The following is a 23,884-nucleotide window of genomic DNA, read 5'->3' on the forward strand; positions in this document are numbered from 1 at the left end:
GTATGTTTTTCAAAATGTTCATGTCACTATATCACATTTGACCCTCAGATTTTCTCAAAATAGATGAGCAAAATATTTTTCATTCTCATTATAGAGTTTAAAAAAATAAAGTCTGAATATTAGTGACAAAACTTGACCTCCAGCTCACAACATACATGGGCAGCCAGGCTCAACACAGGTGCTCACACAACTACTGGAGCGTAATTCCTTTCCACCGAAGTCAGAAGATCAGCAGTAGCTATATTTTTGTCTCGGTCCCAACAGATTTCCCAGGGTCACAGTAGTAAAACAGAAGTTTTAAAGGGAAGGTGGGGTATGATTTTTGTGTTCTTAATACTGTATTTTGGGTAGAGGAAAATGACGTTTCTCTCTCGTTGCAGCTGATTTCTTGAGGCAGAGGAGATAACTTGTCCCGTGGACGTCAGGATCTGATTTATACCGTTATACCAGCAAAGAGAATGTATTTCCTTTTCTACCCCTTGCAAGCGTTGTGTTAGTAGAACCTGTCGCTGATCTTTTTAAGTAAATTTGAGTTTGTTGTTTTAAATTGCATTTCTATGCAGTTTTTAGTTTAAAATTTTGCATGGCAGTAATTGTTCCTTGCTTTTATAGCTGTATTTTGTACATTTTGGATTTCTTTATATGAGATCGTAGTTTTAGCGTGCTTAGTATTCGCTTGTTTCAGACATACTTTTAACGAAGTAGAAGAAACTATTATTGACATTTATACATGCAGAGACTATGGCAGTATTTAGTAGATGAAATATTTTGAATACACATCTGACAGTGGCAGTGTGTTCATCATATTAAAAATATACAGGCTTCAGCTATCCAGATGATTAAATTGGAAAATTTCTGCTGCATGTGTATATATGTCAAATCGTCAGCATGACAAAAGTGACAGATGTTATTTTTGTATTTTTAAAAACAACTTTGTTGTATATAAAGTTTTTTTATTTCTTTTGTGCAGATCAATTTTTAAACTCCTATAGGTAGGTATCTTTACAGTTATAAACTATGAAATGTCAGTGTTCGGCCAGATGGTATGTGACGGAGCAGCGAAATCAGAATTCAGTGGAGAAAACACTGAAGGAACAGGTCGTTCTCTGCTTTGCCTCAGAAGTGTCAATTTGTAGTTTTAGTGTTAACTCTGCAAGTGTCTGTAGATAACATTTTATGTTAAGGGTAGACCAAATCAACACATCAGAACTTCAAAATTGGGGGAAGGGGATTAAGTACAAGCACATTTGGCTTCTAATGAACTGATTTTTATTAACTGCTTTTGCCCATGTAAAATGCGGATATTTACAGGAAACCTGGCCACCTTTATAATTATGGTAGATGTACCAAGTATAATGCTAGAAGATAACGTGTAGGCAATAGTGGGTATCTCTGACAAAGTATTTCTCAAAAGTGATAAAAAGACTTATTTTTAACATTAAAGAAGTTTAATGTATTCGTGGAATCAGGACTTTTAGGATTTTAAATTTTGGCCAATCAGGATTCTGGGTGATCAACACACAGACCACTCCTGAATTAGATTGTTTCATCTTTTACATTGTCGTAATCAGTTTATTAAATAATTTCTGAATTTTAAAAACATAACTGCTTATGAGAGAATTAGGCCTTTGATAAACCAGTTGAGTGTTTAAACGGAGAACATGAAATACATAAAAATGATAAATGTTGGCCGTTAGCAGGTACTTTCACAGGTCTGACGTGTTTCTTGATAAATACAAATGAATAAACAACTAAATGAGACCTAAAAATTGGCCGTTGATTTTAAATATTTAATTTGTTCCTATAAACCTTGTCAATAAAACTAATAAATCCATGCTCTTGTCTCTTGTATTAATGTCTTCCTTTTCTGTAGCATTTCCCCCCTAGCTGAGGATTTCAGAACAGGGATTTTTGTTGTTGATTTTGAGAGAGAAAAAGCACACAGTGGCGGGGCAGGAAGAGAGAGAATCCCAGGCAGGTTCTGCACTGTCAGCGCAGAGCCTGACGCGGGGCTCAAACTCACGAACCCATGAGATAGATCATGACCTGAGCCGAAACCAAGAGTCAGACTCTTAAGCGACTGAGCCACCCAGGCGCCCCTGGATGGGGATTTTAATGGATTTAGCCCCATGACCCATTTAATTTGGAGTCGTTCAGTGATTGCTGAACACAAACTCTGAAGAAATCCTGAAGGAAAACTTGAAAGTGACCTCACAAAACTAAGTGATTACGGTTCACAACTATTTATTTTATGACCATTTACTTGAAAGGGTGTAAGACCCAGGAGCTAAACAAGTCTGAATGCGGCTTGCAGGAGAGGAGAGGAGACGGGTGGTGTGCGTGAAAGGTCGTGGGGAAGGTGTACCCAGTGCTCACCACTACAGTGCACGGTATTTGAAAAACAAGTCTAGTTTTTATTAAGCAGTTTTACACAACCAGCTGTTCACAATCTGCAGTTAAAACATTGTGTAGTCACTGCTCTTCAGTTACAAAATCTTCAAACTGTGAAAAACAGTCAAAAACTCAAAAGTACCGTGGTTCCTTAACAAAATGTCAAATGATGTCACTTGGGACAGGAAACTTTTTAAATACACATGTACTGCGCTTGAGCTAACTAGGGTTTTCCTTAGTTTGCTTGTGGCACAGGACAAGTTTAAGAGCCCAGAGACTAACCGTGAACCATTTCAAACTTAAAATATTTTGCATTTATCACTAAATACATGCTATTCTTTAAACAGTTTAACACATAACATTTTTAAAGCAGAATACTTCCCAGTCAGTACCAATGAATCTCATCAGATAGTCTATCAACATTTTCCTATGTTAACCCAACTTTGAAACCAATTTACTGCTGTTTGCCTTCTTGTGTTTGTATCATACTTTGCTGAGGAGGGAGGTGTCTAAACCGTCTAACGTTTCCATAAAATTCTATTTCTACTTACAAGCTGACTTTAAATTTTAAAAATCCCTAATATTCTGAAAAATGTCCTTTTGAGTCCTTTTTTCAGTGCAGACTAACATAATTGAAAGAACTGTTGAGACTTTTTAAAACAAAAGCATTTAAGTTACCATCCGCTTTTCTAACTTCTTGGCAAGATAAGCATCCTGAAGTCCCTGAAACCAGAGTTTAATTGAATTCTTTTGTCAGGAGGAGAAAAAAGGAAAAAGTGAGTATGTGCCATGTTCTCCAGCTTTTAAGATATGGCTTTAAATGTGAAATATTTACCAGGAAATCTCACATTTTCTGCAGTTTTCCGGTGGACCTGCCTATGGAATACTGAAAACATCATGCTGCAAAAAACAGACTGGATCAGTTATTTTAAAAAGAGGCAGTAGAGGGAGTTTTATTAAAGTATTCTGACAAGATCTTTTTGCCAGCGGTTGCCAAAATTAAGGCTAAAGTGTGCCATCGGACCAAACTTGGCTCTAAGAAAAATAGCCCTATTCTAAATGGTCTCAAGTATGAAGACTACTATCTCTGCCCCATCGAAAACCACAGAATGCCTATACTGTTTGAGGAACTGAAAATTTTGCTGTTTGCCAATGAGTGCACAAATCTGAAATGTTTTATCACAAAAGAGACCCAAATTTAAATTTCTTTTGAATACCCAATGGAAAGAAATATGTACAATATAAAATAGTCTAGAAGCTTCATTTACTTTTAACTGAAGAGTTTGTGCTGTATCTGAAAGGGAAAGATTTGTATCTAAATTTTAAGTAAAAGCTCAATTTTGGAGCTATATAAAAATCTTAAGGCTCATTGGCAAAGATACTGATGAACTGTGACAGAAGAAAAACACATGGCTTTATCTGCCTTTTTAATGATTGCTGCTTGGTTTCTTGATGTTTGAAAACAATGGTTTCTCAATGCTTGAAAACTGATGAGCCAAACAAGATGTCAAAATTCAAAGGGAATCTCCAACCGTGGAAGAAATCCTGTCTTAATGTAAGGTTATATTCTGCTTTGTTCTGAAATACAGAAGACAGCCCTAGTCACACCTGTGGAAAATGCAATTAAATATAAGTGCTTACAAAAGGATTCTTGGGGCTAATGCTCTCAGGAGGAGGTTTTTTTTGTCTTGATTTTATGAAAGTGAGGTTTAACATGTGTTTCAAACTTTACCATTTGGAGCACAGAAGAAAGCTGGGTCCAGACAAATTCTATTCAGAATGCTGCAATCTTACTTGCTTCTCGAACACCACTCAAATATGCCCCTGTAACAGTTTGTGGGAAATGCCTGTTTGTTGCCTGTAAGAAAAAAATTGCATAATTTGAAATCACATAGAAGGAACTCAGGCGATCACCGAAACATAATACAAGCATACGCTCTCTGATCTTCGAATCAAGACTGCCGGCAGGCGCTCCTCTGTGCTCATGTTAACACTCTACCTCCCCCCACCCCCACCCTGCACCTGCTGTTCTCTGGCTGTGCCACCCTGCTTCACCACTCCCGTGAAGGACTGAGTGGCACTCCTTAGGATATTACTCACATACACACCGTGTCCCGGAATTAAGAATAACGAAGATGATACAATCCCTGCCCGCCCCCGCCGCTGCCCCCCAGACAAGTAGTCTCGCTGTCGGAATCAGTGACGAGCACAGAAAGCGAACCAATTCACCCATGGCTGGAGTTTTGCTAGAGGACTGCCACAGGACAGAGAGGAGTCCGTCAACGGGGAGGGGACAGAAAGGTGAGGACTGTCTGTGGGAGAAGACCGCTCTCCAGGAGGTTGGAGTGGGAACAGAATCCGCAAACCAGGGCAAGCAGCAGATTGATCTGTGGCTTGGGGGTTGGTGGGGATGGCGACAAGGTCTGGGATGTAGCTATGGGAAAGAGTCATTGAAGCGGGGGTGAGTCGATCTCAGAAGATGGAGGAGGATAGGAAACGCAGGAAGTTCCACGTGAACTGAAGTATGTTCCATGTCACCTAGATTTACAGCTGGATGCAAGGGACAACAGCCAGTGCCAAACACTTCAGTAAATGGAGAGGAATGGTCAGGAGGTAAGAATACAATTACTGGGGTGCCGGAGTGGTTCCAGTCGGTTAAGCGTCTGACTCTTGGTCTTGGCTCAGGTTACAATCTCATGGTTCGTGGGTTCAAGCCCCGTGCTGGGCTCTGTGCTGATGGCACAGAGCCTGCTTGGGATTCTGTCTCCCTCTTTCTGTCCCTCCCCGTGGCTCTCTCTCAAAATAAACTTAAAAAATAAATACATAACATTAGAAAAAATACAATTACTAGTAGGGGGTAAAAAATGGCAGAAACCTCAGAGAAACGGCTTTAAAAATTTTTTAGGGGCGCCTGGGTGGCTCAGTCAGTTAAGCGTCCGACTTCGACTCACACTTCATGGGTTTGAGTCCCATGTCGGGCTCTGGGCTGACAGCTCAGGGCCTAGAGCCAGCTTCAGATTCTGTGTCTCCCTCTCTCTCTGCCCCTCCCCCACTCATGTGGTCTCAGTCTCAAAAATAAACATTAAAAAAAATTTTTTTTAATAAAAAATGTTTTCTTTAATGTTTTCAGTGTGAAGTAACAACTGTATCACATGAGCCTAATGCAGCTTCTCTTGGAAGCAGCGGACAGTTGCTGCCTGGCGTGCAGTCACGCTCTGTTCCCACAAAGCTTTGCAGGCCAAGGACAAACCACACAGCCGGTTTTTAAATGACGTTCTTTTGTAATCATCCAAAAATCAGAGAGAGAAAAGATAACTCTATTTTAGATGGCACTAGAAGACCTGGGCGGTCCCAAACTATAATCCACAAAGGATGAAAGCAGATGAAAGAGCTCTGAGGATTCTCTTCACTGGGTGAAGTTTGGGGAGGGTGGCGGGGAGGTGATCCAAAGCCAGCCGATTCACCCCAAAGAACCTTTTGACCATCTCGGCCACTGGCCACTGGAGGCATCGGGAAGGACGGAGGCGGAGGCGGGGCACCGGTGAAAACAGGCCTGGAAGAGCAAGCAATCTGGTTCCTCACCAGCTTCCCCACCCCCATGGCCACAACCCCCTGGAGACCAGAGGCAGAGGTGGGGGTGAGGCACCAAAGAACATGGGGATTAAGTCAGGTCTTCATAACTAAGAGCAAGGCTGCCGGCACCCAGAATGTTCCCAAAGAGCTGTAGATAGACTGTTTGGGGATCCAACCACCCCTTGGCAAGCTCGTGGGCGTTCTCAACAGGCTTTTGTAAAAATGCCTCCCTCCAGTCTGAGCAGTCAACGATGGGATATCTGGATGTGTGGGAAGCGGAGGCTGACGGAAACAAACTAGACCTCTGAGGAGTCACTAAGCAAGAAGAGGATGCTACCAAAAGAAGAAACCGAGGGCAAGAAAGTGCTCATAAAAGAGCCAAAATTCCCAAAGTCAATTCGAGGAGAGAAACAGAAACAGGATAAGACACACGAGTAACAGCAAAGAAAAGAAAATCGGTTTAGAAGTCCCAATTTATATAATGGAAGATGTAGAAACAAGAGAAATAAAAAACGTGAGAAGAAAATGGTCAGAAGTAAGAAATCAAGGACGGAAGGATATGAGCTTCCAGATTACAAGCCAGCGAAAAACAGGCACCGAAAAAAATCAGTAATCAAAACAGCAAAACATTTCTCAACAGAAGTAAACCAAGAAAGGAGCCAGGCTACTTCCTACCCATTAGGATAACTATTACCAAAAGCCAGAAAACAGCAACTGCTGGTGAGGATGTGCAGAAACTGGAACCTTTGTGGGGCGCCTGGGTGGCTCAGTCAGTTGAACATCTGACTCTTGCTTTCGGCTCAGGTCATGATCTCACAGGTTCACGAGTTCAAGCCCCAGGTCAGGCTCTTTGTTGAGCATGCAGAGCCTGCTTGGGATTTTCTCTCCCCCATTCTCTCTCTGTCCCTCCCCCCACCCGTACACACTCTCTCTCTCAAAACAAACATTTTAAAAATAATTTTTAAAATTAAAAAAATAAAAGCTATTTTGAAGATTATGATTCTGACTTTGGAGGAACTCCGGTGATCGATTGGCAGTGGAAGGAATCACGTGTGAAATTCCTTAAATATTTAAAAACTTAAAAAAATAGTTAAGGTGGTAAATGATATATATAGTTTACCACAATTTAAAAAAATACACATTAAAAAAAAAAGGAGAAAGGTATCTAGAAAACAAAAACCTGGAAAATGGTGAGGAGGAGTCCCAGAGATCAGCCAGTATAGACCAGAACATAGGCAAGAGGACCCCAGGAAGGGGGTTTCAAAAATGGAGCTAACACACCAGCTCACAGGGATTCAGCTGTGACTGAGGGAAGCCTGAAGGGCGGAGGGGCCCGAGGAGAAGCACAGAAAGAATCAAGCTAATGAAAAAAGGGGCCAGTGAGACTGTCAAGAAAACAGGAAGCTGTGTAAAAACGAAGTCAATGAAGAGTTTCGTGGCTCAGCAGGAAGCCACATCACAGGAGCACCATTTCAAGTGTGAGATAACCACACTAAATAGGCTAAATGTTTCACCTGATAAGTCAGCAATGTCTACTTTTTTTTTAATTGCTTTATTTTGAGAAAGAGAGAGAGAGAGGAAGAGGCAGAGAGAGGTAGTGAGAGAATCCCAGGCAGTCTCCTCGCCCACAGCACAGAACCCGACGTGGGGCTCGAACCCACAAACCGTGAGATCGTGACCTGAGCTAAAACCAAGAGACGCTTAACCGACTGAGCGACCCAGGTGCTCCAATGTCTACTTTGTTGAACCAGAAGTCAACAATACAAATATTTGAAAACATGAAGTAAATTCCTGAAGAAACAACAGAAAGCATTAAAAATGGCCGCCCTGGGGGTGGGAGGAGGATGCTGAGGGGGCATCTGTCTGCTGTCTTGGGGTCCTAATACTTTTGACCGTATCTGACTCTGCTTTTATTTTTTTTTTTTTTAATTTTTTTTTCAACGTTTATTTATTTTTTTGGGGGACAGAGAGAGACAGAGCATGAACGGGGGAGGGGCAGAGAGAGAGGGAGACACAGAATCGGAAACAGGCTCCAGGCTCTGAGCCATCAGCCCAGAGCCCGACGCGGGGCTCGAACTCACGGACCGCGAGATCGTGACCTGGCTGAAGTCGGAGGCTTAACCGAATGCGCCACCCAGGCGCCCCTGACTCTGCTTTTAAACACCGGACGTACATCACTTTCATTAAAAGTCACGAAAACAACAGTGAGCGGGTTCAGGATGGCCACACGCACCTCGCCAGCAAAGAAGACCATTCCCTGTATCTCCTCAGCGAGGATATCGTAGGCTTCTCCGCTCCCTCCCGTCTTCACGAAGCTGTACGCCATCTGGATCCAGGGGTCCGTGCTCCACCGAGTGACAAAATACTTCGTGGGGTCGGGGACCTCCTGTGTGGGGCGGAGGGAACCAGGAGCCGGGATCAAAGAGGGGCCTAGACGTGCGCAGCCAGAGCACAAATCTACACTCCCGCCTCCTCTGGAGACGGAGTTAATCCTCTTAGACTCTGCTGTGGCCCCTCTGCCCCCTGCAGCTCCCCCCGGGGCCCCCCCCACCCCCATTTGTGCAGCTTCCTCCATCTCCCGCCCCAACCCTGCAGCCTCCCCCACGGCTCACTTCCACCCTTCATCCTGCCGGAGACTTTATCGTCGCCAGAGACTGGCGTGTGCCCGGGGGACGGTGGCGGAGGGGTGTCTGGGCCAGAGTGGAAGGGGCGGTGCTGGGACCTCAACTTGCGATTCTCAGCAGGCTGCTCCAAAGGAACGGCCAGACGAGGCCATGTTTCACGTTCACTAAGTTTTGAGTCAGGTGAGCCCTGACGAGCACCGCCATGAAAAACAGTTCCACGGAAGGCGCCTGGGTGGCTCAGTTGGTTCAGTGTCTGACTTGGGCTCAGGTCACGATCTCACGGTTTGTGAGTTCGAGCCCCGAGACAGGTTCTCTGCTGTCAGTGCAGAGCCCGCTTCGGATCCTCTATCCCCCTCTCTGCCCCTTCCTGCTCGTGTGCTCTCCTCTCTCAAAAAGAAACAAAAATAGTTCTATGGAAACTACCCACTAAATTCCAAACAACGAATGTGAAAATGAGTTTTTGGACAAAACCCCACAAACTAGGGACTACTGTGAGATGTAATCACATCACGTAAAATAACACCCCCGGGTGTCTCTTTCTCTACTTTATGTAACTTTTCTCTCATTTCATTTCTTTCTATTTCCATTCCTTTATTTGAAAAAGATGACAGCTACGCCATTTCCCAATCTGCAGAGACTGTGAGACGTACTCAACTGGCAAATATGAAGTACCCTGAGCCCCTCTGGAAAAAGACAGGAATGAGACTAGCTGCATCTGTAGGGTACGAGAATATTCTGGACAACGTCCCTTTGAAAGGAAGGTTGCTCTCAAAGCTCGCTAGGGTTTGGGTTAATACAGGATGTAGGGAAAATGCTGAGCCTGTTACATCCTTAGGAAAGGAAGGGGATGTGGTGCTCGCTTCAGCAGCACGTGTACTAAAATAGGAACGGTACACGGAAGCTCCACGTCGCCCCTGAGCAAATGTGACATGCAGATTCTTGAAGCCTGTCTGTGCCCCAGCACACTGCCACCCTTTGCAGATTAGCACAAAAGGAAGGGGGTGGAGGGAGGAAAAGAAGGAAGAAGGGAAGGGAAGGGGAATGGGAAAGGAAAAGGAAAAGAAAGAGGTGTGCGGATGATGTGAGCAAAAGGAAGACAATGGCGTGAAAGGCGGTATAGAATATTGCTATAGACTCAATTGCGGCCCCCTCAAATTCGTGTGTCAGAACCCTAAACCCCCCGAACCTCATAATGTCACCATATCTGAGAAAGGGCCTCTCACAAGGTAATTCAGTTCCCATGAGGTCCCGAAGGTGGGCTTTAATCCAGTCTGACTGGTGTCCTTCTAAGAAGAGGCAATTAGGACACAGCCAAGCACAACGGGAAGACCACGTGAGGTCGCGGGGGAAGGCGGTCATCTGCAGACCAAAGAGAGAGGCCTGGGAAGAAGCCAAACCTGCCTGCACCTTGATCTCGGACCTTCCAGCCTCAGAACTGCGAGAACAGAAATGTCCATCGTTGAAACCACCCAGATTGGGGTATTTTGTTACGGGAGCCCTGGCAGGCCAGCCCGGGGACTTAGCGGGCAGCCGGACAACGGGAGAGGGACCGACGCGGCCGTCCGCCTTCTCCCCCGTCCCGGAGGCGGCTCTGACCTGCTCCTTGAACAGCTCCCGGAGGGCAGCCATGCACTGCTGGAGCACCTGCTTGTCATCCAGGGTCCTGACGGACGCCACGGCCTCCCCGGCGACCACCGACATCAGCACGCTCTGCTTCTTCTGCAGACGCGGAAGGGACAGTTCACACTTCCTGCTTCCAGTACAGAGGTCCCTGAATGCACGGCTCTGACTGGGGAAGGCCCTCGTCCTACACATCTCAGGATTTCCCCCTGCCCCTCAGCCCCATTTCAACCACCAGTCTGTTTCCCTCACAAAACTCCATATTCATCTCTACATTTTGTTGTTCGTGGCTGAACAACTCAGGAAGAAGTGTAAATATCAAATTCAGGGTTCTCTTGGCTTTTTCCCTTACTTGTTCTAGAAGAAACAGAAGAAGGTGGAGAAGGGAGATCAGCAGATAAAATAAGGGGAAAAAAATCTTTCTCAAACAGTAAAGAAATTTTGCCCAAGTGCAACCTTTTAACAAAGTTTCTTGGGATGGGGTGCCAGGGTGGCTCAGTCAGTTAAGCCTCTGACTTTGGCTCAGGTCATGATCTCAGTTCGTGAGTTCAAGGCCCACATTGGGCTCTGTGCTGACAGCATGGAGCTTCAGATCCTCTGTCTGACCCTTCTTTCTCTGCCCCTCCCCTACTTGTTCTCTCTCTCTCTCAAAAATAAACATTAAAAAAAAAATTAAGGGGCCTGGATGGCTCAGTCAGTTAAGTATCTGACGCTTGATTTCAGCTCAGGTCACGATCTCATGGTTCGTGAGATCAAGCCTCACATCGGGCTCTGCGCTGACAGCGCGGAGCCTGCTTGGGATTCTTCCTCTGTCTCTCTCTGCCCCTGTGCTGCTCACTCTCTCTCAAAATAAACAAACATACATTACAAAAAAATTAAGAAAGTTTCTTGGAAGGGAGAAGAAGGGGGAACAAAACACCAAAGGTGATTCTTTTGCGTGACATTAGTATTACCAAGTCCCAGGGACGCCCCTCCCTCCCTCTGCTCCCCGACCAGTCACATCTGCCAACACGGAGCCTGCCCTCGTCCTCCTCAGGGCCAACCATACCCTGCCCTTCGTCCGTGCTCACAGGACCCGGGAGAGCAGTGTTCAGGCACCAGTCGTTACTGTGCTGTGCTGAGCTGACTCTCCCTAAGAGGACTCCCCATCAGCCCGAAATATCTGTTTCCACAAAGAACGAATCCCCTTCCCAGGGAGCAACATTAGTACCTGAAGAGAACATGGCAGATGTCGGGCTTTTCCGGTAGGAAAATATCCCAGTCCAAGTACCCTGCCAGCATACAAGTACGTATCTACAGCATCCGCCACGTCCATTAGCTCCTGAGCTTGACGCAGGAGTCATTACCAATCCAAATTCTAAACTGCAGTAAGGGAGTTCAAACCGCATGTCACCACCGATTTTACCTGGGGATCCATGTCATAGAACACAGCAAAAAGCCCCCGCTTGCCGGCACTAGGCGGAACGTGACCGAAAAAGTCAGCCCCTTGAACTTTACTGTCCCAAAATCTGTATGGAAACTGCAAGGCAATCTGGAAAACGAGCAAGAGAAAGATGGTTAAGAGTTTCTAGAATCAGAAGTAATCTCTAAGACGCAACCTATGGTTCTTAACTAAAGCGATACACAAAAAAATCCTAAAATGCTCCACTTCCGTACTCCTGTCTCGTTTGTTCTCTCATGAGCATCTGGCTTTGGGGGCCATTCAGTCCCATCCCCCCACCGATAGCGTGGGTGGGGTGGGCGGGACCCACTGACAAACCCTGGGCTAATCCGAAGATGCCAAGCAGTCCCGACACCTGGTCTTGAAGCAGATGTTCTGAAGATAAAGTCTCACCCACCCCTAGGGCCACCAGCACTGGCACGTTCTGCTTAGAGAAGATTTTATTTGAAGGCAGAGGAAGTGAAACATTCTCCTCACTGGGACCAATTAATTAATGGAGGGTAGGCTTGGAAGGCAGCCAAAAAAAAAAAAAAACCCACTTTATTTATATATTTATATGCCAAGTTCAAATCTTGAATAACAACACTCATTTTCCAAACGTCAAGCAAAACTGAGATCTCAGCCAGCTCTCCTCCTTCTGTTCCGATAATAGCCTTTTGTATTCTTCATCAACAATTACTCAAACGAAAAGAAAATCTTTGAATTTTATTTGGATGAAAAAATGATCCGCTACTCAGCCAGTACCAGAAGGTAAGGAACCCTTGGCACCCAACATTCATCTCTTTGGTTTTGAGGCTACAGTAACTTGGTCACCTTTTCAATGATGCCCGCGCCTAAGCTGTTGATAGCCTTCATCTTCTTGTCCGACAGCGGTGGGCTGAAGTGAATGGCACCTTTCTGCAGTAAGGCCAGAGGTACAGTGACCAGCACCTGGGGGGAAAACGAACAGTTCACACACAAAAGCAAAACTACCCAGTGGGTTCATGACCAGGAAAATCTCAGCGCCCAAAGGACGTTCCTCTCTATCGCCAATCACGAGACTGTCAATGTCCCATGTTCTACTGCGAAGAGCCAGAGCCGCCATGGCGGTTCGGTGCACAAGGGCGCCTGGCTGAGCAGAAGCGGCATCCACGTGGAAGAACTCGCAGAAAAGTCTAGATGGTTTACAATAACCCTGGGTGAGAAGAGTCAGTAGATGCCAATTATGAAAAGCAGTACTGTAAGAGGAAATGGCCCTAAATATGGAATCAGAAGAACTACATTTGTGTATTGTTACTAACACTTTCTAATACGTGGCCAAGGTAAAACCTGCCCTACAAACCCCAAAGAATCGGGATAATGCTTAAAAGTCATACAATACACATCAATACGCTTCATAAATGGTAAAGTCCATCAAAAATATCATGGATTACTGGAGTGCCCGGGTGGCTCAGTTGGTTGAGTGTCCGACTCTTGATTTTGGCTCAGGTCATGATCTCACAGACCGTGAGACAGCATGGGGCCTGCTTCTGATTCTCTCTCTCCCTCTCTCTCTGATCCTCCCCTGCTCATGCTCTCTTTCAAAATAAATAAACTTAAAAACATTTTCTTCAAAACATTATGGGCTATTAAGAAGGAAGCAACTTTTTTTTAATTAGTTTATTATTTTTATTTTTTTAATGTTTTATTTATTTTTGAGTGAGCGAGAGGGAGGGAGAGAGACAGCACTAGCAGGGGAAGGGCAGAGAGAGAGGGAGACACAGAATCTGAAGCAGGCTCCAAGCTCTGAGCTGTCAGCACAGAGCCCAACGTGGGGCTCAAACTCATGGACTGTGAGATCATGACCTGAGCCGAAGTCAGGCACTTAACCGACTGAGCCACCCAGGAGCCCCAAGAAGGAAGCAACTTATTGCAGGGTCTCCCAACGGCTTACCCAATCCTTTAGAGAGTTGAAGGTGCCAATGGTAAGAGCCTTCAAGAACAACTCTCAAGGTCCCATCACAAAACCCTGCCATCAAAGACAGCTGCTGTCTCTCCACACAATCAGAAAACTTCTGGCTCCAGAACCCTGTTACCACAGTCACAATGAGGAGCCACTACCACTGCTACCAGCTCCAGAAGCACACCACTTCTAGAACAAACTGTGAAATGGGTTCCTCATGCTTGCCTCACGACTCCCTTGTAGTTAATGAGCGGACCCTGGACCCTCTACTGGCCCCTCTGCGGAAAAACCTAACACCTTGACCACGATGCTGGTCAGAAGTGAAGGAAAAGCCATGCCATACCTTCCAAATCTCACGCCAGTGCATCTGAGTGGCTGCAACATTTCCTATTTAGAACCTCAGCTTCAAGGGAGTCTAGGAAGCATGTGTGTGTGTGTGTGTGTGTGTGTGTGTGTGTGTGTGTGTCCATTTCCGTCCACACTGCAGGCAGCGTGGACGGAGGAGCGTCCCATGGAACTGGATGCCGAGCACCACATCCACCACAGCCCTCAGCAAAGATGTAGCGTATGTGGCTTGAACCCCAACTCCAGGAGCACAGAAAGGCCAGAGTTGTTCTTGTGATTTTGTCGCTATTTTCCGCCACATGGAACTTTTTATAAAATATAAAACATTTTCTCGGTCATCATCAAGCAAGCCAAAAAAAAAAAAAAAAAAAGAGAACAATTATTCTCTTGGATGCAGAAGAACTTCAAGGAAATAAGATCTAGATATCTTCTTAACAACAAAAACGCTCTCAAAAGCCCATGAAGCTGGGCGCCTGGGTGATTCAGTCGGTTAAGGGTCTGACTTCGGCTCAGATCATGATCTTGAGGCTCGTGGGTTCGAGCCCTGCATCAGGCTCTCTGTTATCAGCATGGAGCCTGCCTCGGATCCTCGGATCCTCTGATCCTCTCTCTCTCTCTCGCTCTCTCTCTCTCTCTCTCTGTGCCCCTCTCCGGCTCACTCTCCTCTCTCCCTCAAAAATAAACATTAAAAAAAAAAAAAAAAGCAAAAAGGAAAAAAAAAAGCACACGAACTTAGGTAAACAAACAGGCCAAAGGGACGAACCCGCTCTGGTCAGGGACTGAGGCCAGACCTGGGTGGAACCAGCCTAAACTGCATTACAGTGTGTCAGATGTTTACTGGTGGATCACGCTGGGGTGCAAATCTTTCACTTCTAAGTCCGGGAAACTTCCAACTCAAACCATGCCATCTTTGCAGACTACTATAAAAATACTTCCTGTAAACATTCCAGAAGAGACTTGAGAACACAGCCTGCAGCTATGCCCTAATAACCCCGGAGAGCTGGACATAAAGAGAGAAGAGCAAAGGTGCTTGGTTAGGGTCAGGCAGAGGGGGACCCAGCGAGAGCTGTCGACAGGCAGAGTCACAAAATACCAGAGCTTGAGCCATCAGCTGACTGGCAATTTAAAAATTTTTTTAAATGTTTATGTGTATTACAGAGGGAGAGGGAGAGAGAGAGAGACAATGTGGGAGCGAGGGAGGGGCAGAGAAAGAGGATCCGAAGCAGGCTCCAGGCTCCAAGCTGTCAGTGCAGAACCTGACGCGGGGCTTGAACTCACGCACCGCGAGATCATGACCTGAGCCCAAGTTGGCCACCCAACCAACCGAGCCACCCAGGCGTTCCGGCTGACTTATAGTTTTAAAGAGAGGTATTTAAAAACAATTTTTACCACCACAAGGAGCTTTAAATTTAAATTCTCAGCTTGGAGCTCCCACATAAGGGCAGGGCTGCTCAGTGGTCTGACACTGGCCACACATCGGACTCACCTGAGCAGTTTCACAAACATGACCAGACTGAATCCCAGAGAATCTCGGGGTGGGGGTGCTGCAGCCTTTCTTTTTAGGCCCCTCCCAGGTGATTCTAACATGAGCCAGGATTGAGAACCACTACCAGTCCATGGGGTCCCTGGGTGGCTCAGTCCGTTAAGTGTCTGACTTCGGCTCAGGTCATGATCTCACGGTCTGTGAGTTCGAGCCCTGCATCGGGCTCTGTGCTGACAGCTCAGAGCCTGGGGACTGTTTTGGATTCTGTGTTTCCCTCTCTCTCTGCCCATCCCCCACTCATGCTCTCTCTTGCTCTCAAAAATAAATAAAACCTAAAAAAGAAATTTTTAAAGACCCACTCTGAGTCCAAAGGCTACACTACCATTCCTAACTACCCCGCTAGCCAATGGCAGGAATAATATGAGGACCCACCCCCTGGGCTCATACACCAGACCCTGTCTCTTCATTTGACATGAGATCCTTTAGTTCAGTAGGAGTATCATGCACTCTGAAATACTTCTAGGTAACTGAAACGGGCAGAGCACAGCTAATCTAGGAATCCAGTGATGGTCTGTCATTTATACATTCTGGTCATGTCAGAAATAACTAAACTGAAATAAACTTACAGGATTTATTACTTCCCCTCCACCCCAAGTAAGCATCTTTGCTCTCCAACACCTCAGAAATCTCTGTGTGACTTTGCATATTACAGCACTCTTCCAGTGGCCACCTACTAACGTGGTTTACAAACACTTCCAGTAACATAAAAGTACTTCTGCCAGTTTCAAAATGAAAACATGGAGCTGTCTTGGATTGAAAAATGATTCCATGGCAAAAGAAACCTACTAAACAAACAAACCAACCCACCACCTTTGTATGTACTGAATTAAGCAAACTAAGTTTTCTGGAATGCGTGACTTCTCAGAGCCTTTAATACACTCATATTTAACTCAAAAAGTAGACTGCAATATACAACACTTTCAAACTTATTTGCCCAAAGGATTTCTCTTCTTGTTCAACTCTCAGGACTGATGTACCACAGAACCTACTTTAAGAAACACTACTCGGGGCACCTGGGTGGCCCAGTTGGTTAAGGATCTGACTTCGGCTCAGATCATGATCTCATGATTCGTGGGTTCGAGCCCTGCATTGGGCTCTGTGCTCATAGCTCAGAGCCTGGAGCCTGCTTCGGATTCTGTGTCTCCCCCTCCCTCTGCCCCTCCCTCACCCCGGCTCTGTCTCTGTAAAAAATAACCATTAAAAGTAAATAAGCACTATTCAGAATTCTGTCTTCCATGAATGCATACAGCGTTAGATCAGGTCAATCAGACTTGCGCATCCACACAGAACTGAGTGGAGACAGGGAACTCTTCAGGAATCAAACAAGGCTCCGGGCAGACTGCCAAAGGCCAACTTCCAGGTGGAAAACAGTGTTTTCCCACACCCCCAGGCCCCTGGCTGCACCTCGTGAAATGCTAACACCTACCTTCTGTGCCGTACATCCTGTCCCATCCGTCATGGTAACCTGCACCTCATCTCCAGAATAATCAATGCTCTGCACCTGCGCAAGAAAAACAACCATGAAAACCACGAGGGACGGACCCATACGATCCAGGATCCTCCCCAATTCTATCACTTGAGTTTAGACCTCCAAGACTCCAGAGAATCACTTCCCGGCATTCAGAGATCTAAGTGACATTTACAGCTGACTTCAGGGAACTATCGCTCAGTCATTACAACTTATAAACACTTTGTCAGAAAGTGGAAAATCTTTACAACACAGTCTAGAGTGAAGTATACAGGTAAACGGGGGCCTCTATGATTAGAGCAATGCACAATACAAATGCAGCAGTACAAAGACTCGAAGGGAACACTCGAGAGTGAAAATGGCTGCATTGTGTCAGGGAGGTCATGAGACACTTGAACACTTCATTAGCAATGAAAATGCATCCGAGCCACTGTTGCTTCCAGACAGTGGAGCTGCCTGACGAACAGGCTCACAGCAAGCACCTGTCTCCTGTGTAATCCACGTGTCCCGCACTTGACATCCTCCAAACCCAAGGCCAAACCAGAGCCGCCCCTCCCGGACGCTGTGGAGACTCACTGGAGACTCCAGCCGAATGTCTAGTCCTTCTGCCAGTTTTTCAATGATTACAGAGTAGCCAGGCGTTAGCAGAGTGTGGTCACCAGCAAACTGAGCAAAGAATTCGTTGTGGTCCCAGGAGCGAGCAGACACCTGGAAAACGATAATGTGCAGGAAAGGTTATGTTATTCTTTTTTTTTTTTTTTAAAGTCAACTCTACTCCCAACATAGGGCTTGAACTCATGACCCCAAGATCAAGAGTGGCACACTCCACCGACTGAGCCGGCCATGTGCCCCAGGAAAGCGGATCTTAGAACAAAAGGTAGACATGACTTGGGCACGGGCACCACTCCTTGATAAACACACTCGGTGTATTACATATCAGTAATTCTGGAAAAGGAGAACTCTATGAGTAAAACTGCGTTTGAGCAACTCCAGCTATAAATATGCCATCCACGTGTCTTCAACGTGGCATCTGTGCAGAGGCTGAAACCCGGCACAGTTTTGGAAAACAGGGTTACTCCAACCACAATGGAGTCGAATGCAGGGAGGTGCGGAGTTGGACAAAAGGTCAGGGTCAGCTGTGGAGCCTCTGTTCAAAATACAGAGGGTCTGAGTATCAAGACCACAGTGGTCAAGTGACTGACGGAGGCAAGTTTAAATTTATTCCAGCGAGACAGGCAGACCGTAACTGCAAGGCTACTCTATTTTGGTCTCCCAAGAGCAGTGTTCTCAGACCACGACGGTTCCACAGAAACGCCTTCAGGGACTCCGTGGAGCACAAGGGAAGACCGGCAGTGAACAGACAAGGCTCTGGGCCCCTCCCGGGTCCAGCCCCGTGGCCGTCCTGCACTTGGTTCACATACTGAGTCTTCGTACCCATTATCGGAAGGAAGGTTTCTCTCACTTAAAAAAAAAAAAAAAAAAAAAAAAAAGTCTAAACCACTGTGGGGTTAATATGCTCTGAAGTCATGGTTTTTGACCTTTTCAACAGCAGAACCATTGTTTCCTGTTTACCCAAACCGGTCGGGAGTTCAGTGCTTAGATGCGAGGTGCGGGTGAGCACACACGCACACACACGCACGCACACACACGCACGCACGCGCTTCACAGAAGCCAGCCACACCTGATGGAGGCTGCTCCCGCAGGCGTACTCCAGGTTACTCAGGTGGAAGTGAAGCACCTGTTGTTCAAGTTCACTGAACTGGATCCCCGACTCCTGAATAAAGGCTTTGTAGATCTCCTCGATCTTTTCTGTAAGGGGAAGGGGGCAAAGCAGAAAAAGAATGGCTGTCACACTATTGTCTAATTCCTTATCCTATGCTCCCAAACCCCTGCTACCTGCAAAATCTGCTAAACTCAGGTCCCTTCCCAAGCCAACTCAGGGCATGAGGGAGGACATGTTGAGAACGTTGGTTTTGCTCACAAAGGAAAAGCTTATCTCAACTGGAAACAAGGTCAGGAGGCTACCTTCAACCAGGTTTCATTTCTGCCCAGTTGAAAAAACTTTCCTTTTTGGCTCAAGATGGAGAAAAAAGTACCCCCGCACCCCCCCCCCCCACCGTCCACCCCCCGCATATATAAAGACACACACCCAGAGAAAAATCCTCTTCCCTTTCTGGTCCTAGTGCAAATCACCTTAAGCCACGTTCTGAGGACCTCCCACCTTAACTAAGAGACCTACAACAGACTATCGGCTGTATTCTCTCCGAAACAAGAATACTCCGTTATGGCCTTTCATCACCTCAGTCTGCTGCCTTGATACCTTCCAATTACCGGTGTTTCACCGCCTACGTAATAAATTCCAAAACCCACAGCCAGACGCTTGCTAGCACCTTTCCAGCCTTTCCAAAGACAGCAACTACTACCCGCCCGCTCTTACGCTCTGCTAAGTTGCAGCCTGGTCTCTTCCCGGTAAATTCCAACCCCGGGAGGCAGCTGCCCCCACTGGCCTCCCTGCCAGCAGCCCCCAGCCCGGCCCATCGCCCCTGCGGGCCAGCATCACCCGGCCGCCACGCACCTCGGGAATCCTGCTTGCTAGCAACCCCAGCATTCAGCCACGTCACACAACCGGAACTTTAACTACACATACACAGCCCTGTGGAATCGTTCCAATTCTGCTCTTCGACTCCCTTTATTGTGGGGATGTGGGGGCGAGGGAGGCTCACGCCCGACACATGGTTAAGAACCTTAGCACGGGCCCTTTTTCGTCACCTTTCCAGTGAGGACCACCACCCTACATGTACAGCACAGACTCCAGGCTTCTATCAAGTCCTGTGCACTGGCTTAGCTAGACACGAACTGAGAGGGAATTAAAAAAAAATTTGTTTTGGCAACTCCGGGTTCTCATCAAAATTTTCCACCCTCGTGCTGGATGGTTAATCCGGGGATGCCCGCAGCTCCTCTGGATCTGTGCCGGCCTTTCCCCCCCCACCAGACCACCGGGCTTTCCTGCCACTTTCCCTACCATCCTGCACTCCCATTCCTGCATCCTGCCGTGTACTTTCTATTTTCCTTTAGGTTTTGTAGAGGTTCGGGGAGAACCGAGACTGCTGGAACAGTATGTGAAATTAAGTATGAACAGATTGGGAGAAGGCTTAATGTGATTTTTATGTAAATTACATTTAAAAGCTTTAGTGCATATGCTTTGTGAAATTAACTCTAGCTTCTCACTATTTATATTTGGGTGTTTTGGGCTAAGTGCTAATTAGGTGAAATCTCAGCTCAGATACTACCAGGCAGGATGTAACCGCAACCTTCCCCAAGTGGAGACGTGTGCACCATTATCCAAGCTTTTCAAAAAAATATTTATAAGACAAAACACCAACTCACACAGCGTTGCTGATCCTGCCCTGATAACTTTTCTTAAGTAAGGCCAAGACAAAGCAGCACTATTAATGTTTTTATGTGGTAGTCCTGAAAGGAGGGTGAAGAAAACCCCGTCCAGTGACTACCACACACGTGCAGAATGCTAACCAAACTCTGAGAACATTCCGCACAATGTCAGCTTAGTAACTGTCCCCAGTTTCAGAAAATTCAACGACCCACTACTGGGTCTGGACACTACCTACATTTGATTAAATGATCCCCATGCATCCCAGGAAATTTCTGAAAATGTTCTGCTGGACTCTGCCAGTGAACACTTAACTAGTTAGGGCGGCTCAACATGGTGGGTCTCAGGGCAGGAGAGGAAAAGGGGAGTAAAGAGAAGGGACGGTCCCTGTCACGGAGACGTTTACTCCAAACAGTGATGCAGCATCTATCAAGATGAAGAAGTAAAAACCCTTATAAGGGAACATACAGTTGAAACAAATTAACATCTTGCGAACGGAATCATACTTTAAGAAACCCAGACATTCGCCGAGAACTACAAGTCAATACGTTCAGGGCATAAAAATTGTAGGTCAAATAAATATCAATTTAAGAAGCAGTATGGTAAAATCTCCGCTGGCACCCTCACGGAAATGAGTTCTTACAGACAGTCAAGTTTTCGAAAAGAGTACATTTAGTACGTTTTGGTCCATTTAGTACCAAAGCCTAACGATTCTGAATTTAACATTTTAAACTATAATACACATTCTTGAATTCTTAAAACGTACTGAAAAAAAAAATCTCAACCTACTGCCCAAAACAGGGAAAGGAAATCCTGGCATACAGAAACTCTCTTATCTAGAAAGGGCGTTATGGCATTGACCATTCACAAGGGGCTTACCACAGTTTCCTTAAAAGTAAGCTCCTAGGGGCAACTGCAGATTAAACATTTAAATGATCATTTTAAACACCAGCTATTTTATGCAACATAAGATCCATGAGTGCTCATGGACACGGGCATCTAAAGGTCCCTGAGGAAGATCTGCTTTCCAGAGTGGGACAGTCTGGAGAATTCACCACTCCAAAACGAAGGTTCAAAGGACTCCACTTTTTTTTTTTTTTTTTTTTTTTTTAAGTAGACTCTATGCCCAATGTGGGGGCCTGAACTCACGACTCTGAGATCAAGAGTCACATGTTTCACTGACCGAGGTAGCCAGGCACCCCTTCAGAGGACTCCTCTGCTCCTGCTAATCCAGCTTTGGGTTACAGAGAGACTCCCAAGGAACAGTCAGAACCCCATTCTCCCATACCTCCTAAGGGAACATCTTGGAGCTGAGTCTTATCCTTTCTCCACTCAGAGACAACATCCAAGAGAGCATTAAAATGAAAATCCATGCGCTTGTCAATAGTGGGGTCAGTTATTCTTCCACCTTCCTGAATTAAGTCACATCTCTCTCCAAATTTATGCATGCTGATGCCAAGCTTCAAAATAATAAGAATAAGAAGGTGAAAATTTTCCCTGGAAAAAACACTTACAGGTTCTAAGCTGAAATCAGACAGAGCTCTCTCATGGAGAAAATGGTCTAACAGATCCCGAAAGTAAAGCTACACATGCCTCCTGGGGAGTGGCAGCCAAGTCAGGCAGTGAGGAAAAAGCAGGAAATCGAGCGCTTCTCTCAGGAAAACGTGCAGGCAGCTTCTATGCCACGCACCCTACAGCTCTGTGGCCAGGGTCTGTTAATGCTTCAGGTGCTACAGCTGCACATGGCCTCCCCTCGCTCTGACGTCCTGTCCCCTGCGTGGACCCTCACAGGAATGAGCACGCAACCACACCAACACTCACAGAAGCTGATGCCGAATTTACGGCAAATAAGTAGTTCAGAGAAAAACCTTGGGCCTACCAGGTCTTCAAAGAAACTATGTAGGGTTGCCCGATAAAAGACAGCATGCCCTCTTAAAACTGGACTCTCAGATAAATAACGAGTGGCTTGGGTTTTGGGGGGGTGGGGGGTTGTTTTTTGTTATTGTTTTTTAGTATAAGTATATCCCAAACATCACATGCAAAATAGCCCACGTGGTACTTGGGATATACTTATCCAAAAAAAATTTACTTATTTATCCAAAAGGTCAAATTTAGCTGGGCATGCTGTATTTTTATTTGCTTCACCCAGCAAACCTTAAAATGACAAGCTTATCAAGTGGCCTGCAAAAAACACACAAATAGAATTATAGATCTCAGGAAAAAAATCTTCTCTGTGCTCTCGCTCCCTTTCTCAGAAAGGAAGAATTGTAACTGTTTTATCGGGGATGAGGGGCAAGAAACCATTTGGGGGTTGTTATTTATCATCCAGAAGCATATTAATACTATACGAAAACAAAATGAGACAGTTTTTTCTTCTGCTTATCTACGAGACGAATCATCAAGAAACCCACTTGTTCACACATGAGTGCTACCGGGTTGTTGATACAGCCATTGACAATCTGCGCCCCTCTTCCCACTGTGACGCCTTTGAAAGATTTATCATCCCATACTCGGCCTCCGATTCTGTCTTTGGCTTCCAGGACAGTCACCTAAAAAGATAGGCAATCAGGGAAGCTACACAGGAATAGAGTAACCATTTAAATACAGTACTACAAGCGCAAAATGACACAGGTAAGTTCCATACGTAGTTAATTATTAGCTCGCTTGCAAACAAAAGTTTAAAAAGAGGGTGGTGTGAACAGAAGCCAAAGTAGATGTTAAAACACACAATTCCGCTTTTAGCAAGGAGTGAGTAGCCTGCTGGAGGAATGCCTTAAACTGTCCCTCCTCCAACCCCACAATGAGAAGATTTGATGAGCCAGTACGTGAGATGCACTAAGAGCTTTTATGAAATACTAACCACAAATTAAAAAGCACTAAAAGAAACTAGGTTAATGCAGTGATTTTGTCCTATGAAACATCTATGTATGTAGCAAAATTCCTTTAGCATTGCAAATGGGCTTTAATGTCCCTAAGATGTGACTATTTAAAAAAAAAAAAAAAAAAAAAAAAAACAAGGGCACCAGGGTGGCTCAGTAGGTTAAGCGTCTGACTTCAGCTCAGGCCACGATCTCATGGTTCGTGAGTGGAAGCCCCGCATCGGGATCGGAGCCTGAAGCCTGCCTGCTTCAGATTCTGTGTCTCCCTCTCTCTCTCTCTCTCTGCCCTTCCCTCCTTGTATTCTCTCTCAAAATATAAACATTATTATTTTTTTTTTATCATATGTCATTCTACCCAACGGTGACCTCGTGGGATTGATCTAAGCAGGCTGGCCCCATACCCAGACGATTTTACCTCCCCCCAGATTTCTTTCTTTTTTTCTTCTTTTTAAGGGCTTAGATGAATCTGCGTTTTTTAACATTTTTTTAAAAATTATTTTTAAGTAATCTTTAGACCCAATGTGGGGCTTAAACTTACAACTCTGAGATTAAGAGTCGTGTGCTCTACTGACTGAGCCAGCCAGGTGCCTCTACTTCCCCCAAATTTCTGAGGGCAGGAGGGGCTGTGGGTGACAGACAGCCCTGTGGCTATAAGTGCTACACTTCTCTGGGCTGCAGTGACTCAGGGCAA

At 45.7% G+C, this 23,884-nt stretch overlaps 2 protein-coding genes across 11 annotated transcripts in view; one reads left to right on the top strand and one right to left on the bottom strand.

Moving 5' to 3' along the window:
* The window catches only part of DEK (DEK proto-oncogene), a 30,907-nt gene extending 29,073 nt beyond the window's left edge, over positions 1–1,834 (top strand). For all 3 annotated transcript variants that reach the window (XM_023253632.2, XM_023253633.2, XR_006597518.1), the window contains one exon: positions 381–1,834. In XM_023253632.2, coding sequence (XP_023109400.1) covers positions 381–392 — 12 coding nt within the window. In that variant the 3' untranslated portion in view covers positions 393–1,834. The remainder of the gene's footprint in view (positions 1–380) is intronic.
* A 559-nt stretch (positions 1,835–2,393) lies between these two features.
* KDM1B (lysine demethylase 1B) overlaps positions 2,394–23,884 on the bottom strand; it is a 58,990-nt gene continuing 37,499 nt past the window's right edge. For 6 of the 8 annotated variants that reach the window (XM_045057068.1, XM_045057069.1, XM_023253629.2 and 3 more), the window contains 10 exons: positions 22,726–22,863; positions 21,603–21,774; positions 18,608–18,735; positions 17,503–17,634; positions 16,885–16,959; positions 12,463–12,579; positions 11,614–11,739; positions 10,185–10,307; positions 8,198–8,350; positions 2,394–4,249 (listed from right to left, as the gene is read on the bottom strand). In XM_045057068.1, coding sequence (XP_044913003.1) covers positions 4,166–4,249; positions 8,198–8,350; positions 10,185–10,307; positions 11,614–11,739; positions 12,463–12,579; positions 16,885–16,959; positions 17,503–17,634; positions 18,608–18,735; positions 21,603–21,774; positions 22,726–22,863 — 1,248 coding nt within the window. In that variant the 3' untranslated portion in view covers positions 2,394–4,165. The remainder of the gene's footprint in view (positions 4,250–8,197; positions 8,351–10,184; positions 10,308–11,613; positions 11,740–12,462; positions 12,580–16,884; positions 16,960–17,502; positions 17,635–18,607; positions 18,736–21,602; positions 21,775–22,725; positions 22,864–23,884) is intronic. The other 2 variants (XM_023253631.2, XM_045057067.1) reach the window with 2 other exon arrangements.

The sequence above is a fragment of the Felis catus genome, chromosome B2 (assembly GCF_018350175.1).
Source record: "Felis catus isolate Fca126 chromosome B2, F.catus_Fca126_mat1.0, whole genome shotgun sequence".
Taxonomy (NCBI): domain Eukaryota; kingdom Metazoa; phylum Chordata; class Mammalia; order Carnivora; family Felidae; genus Felis; species Felis catus.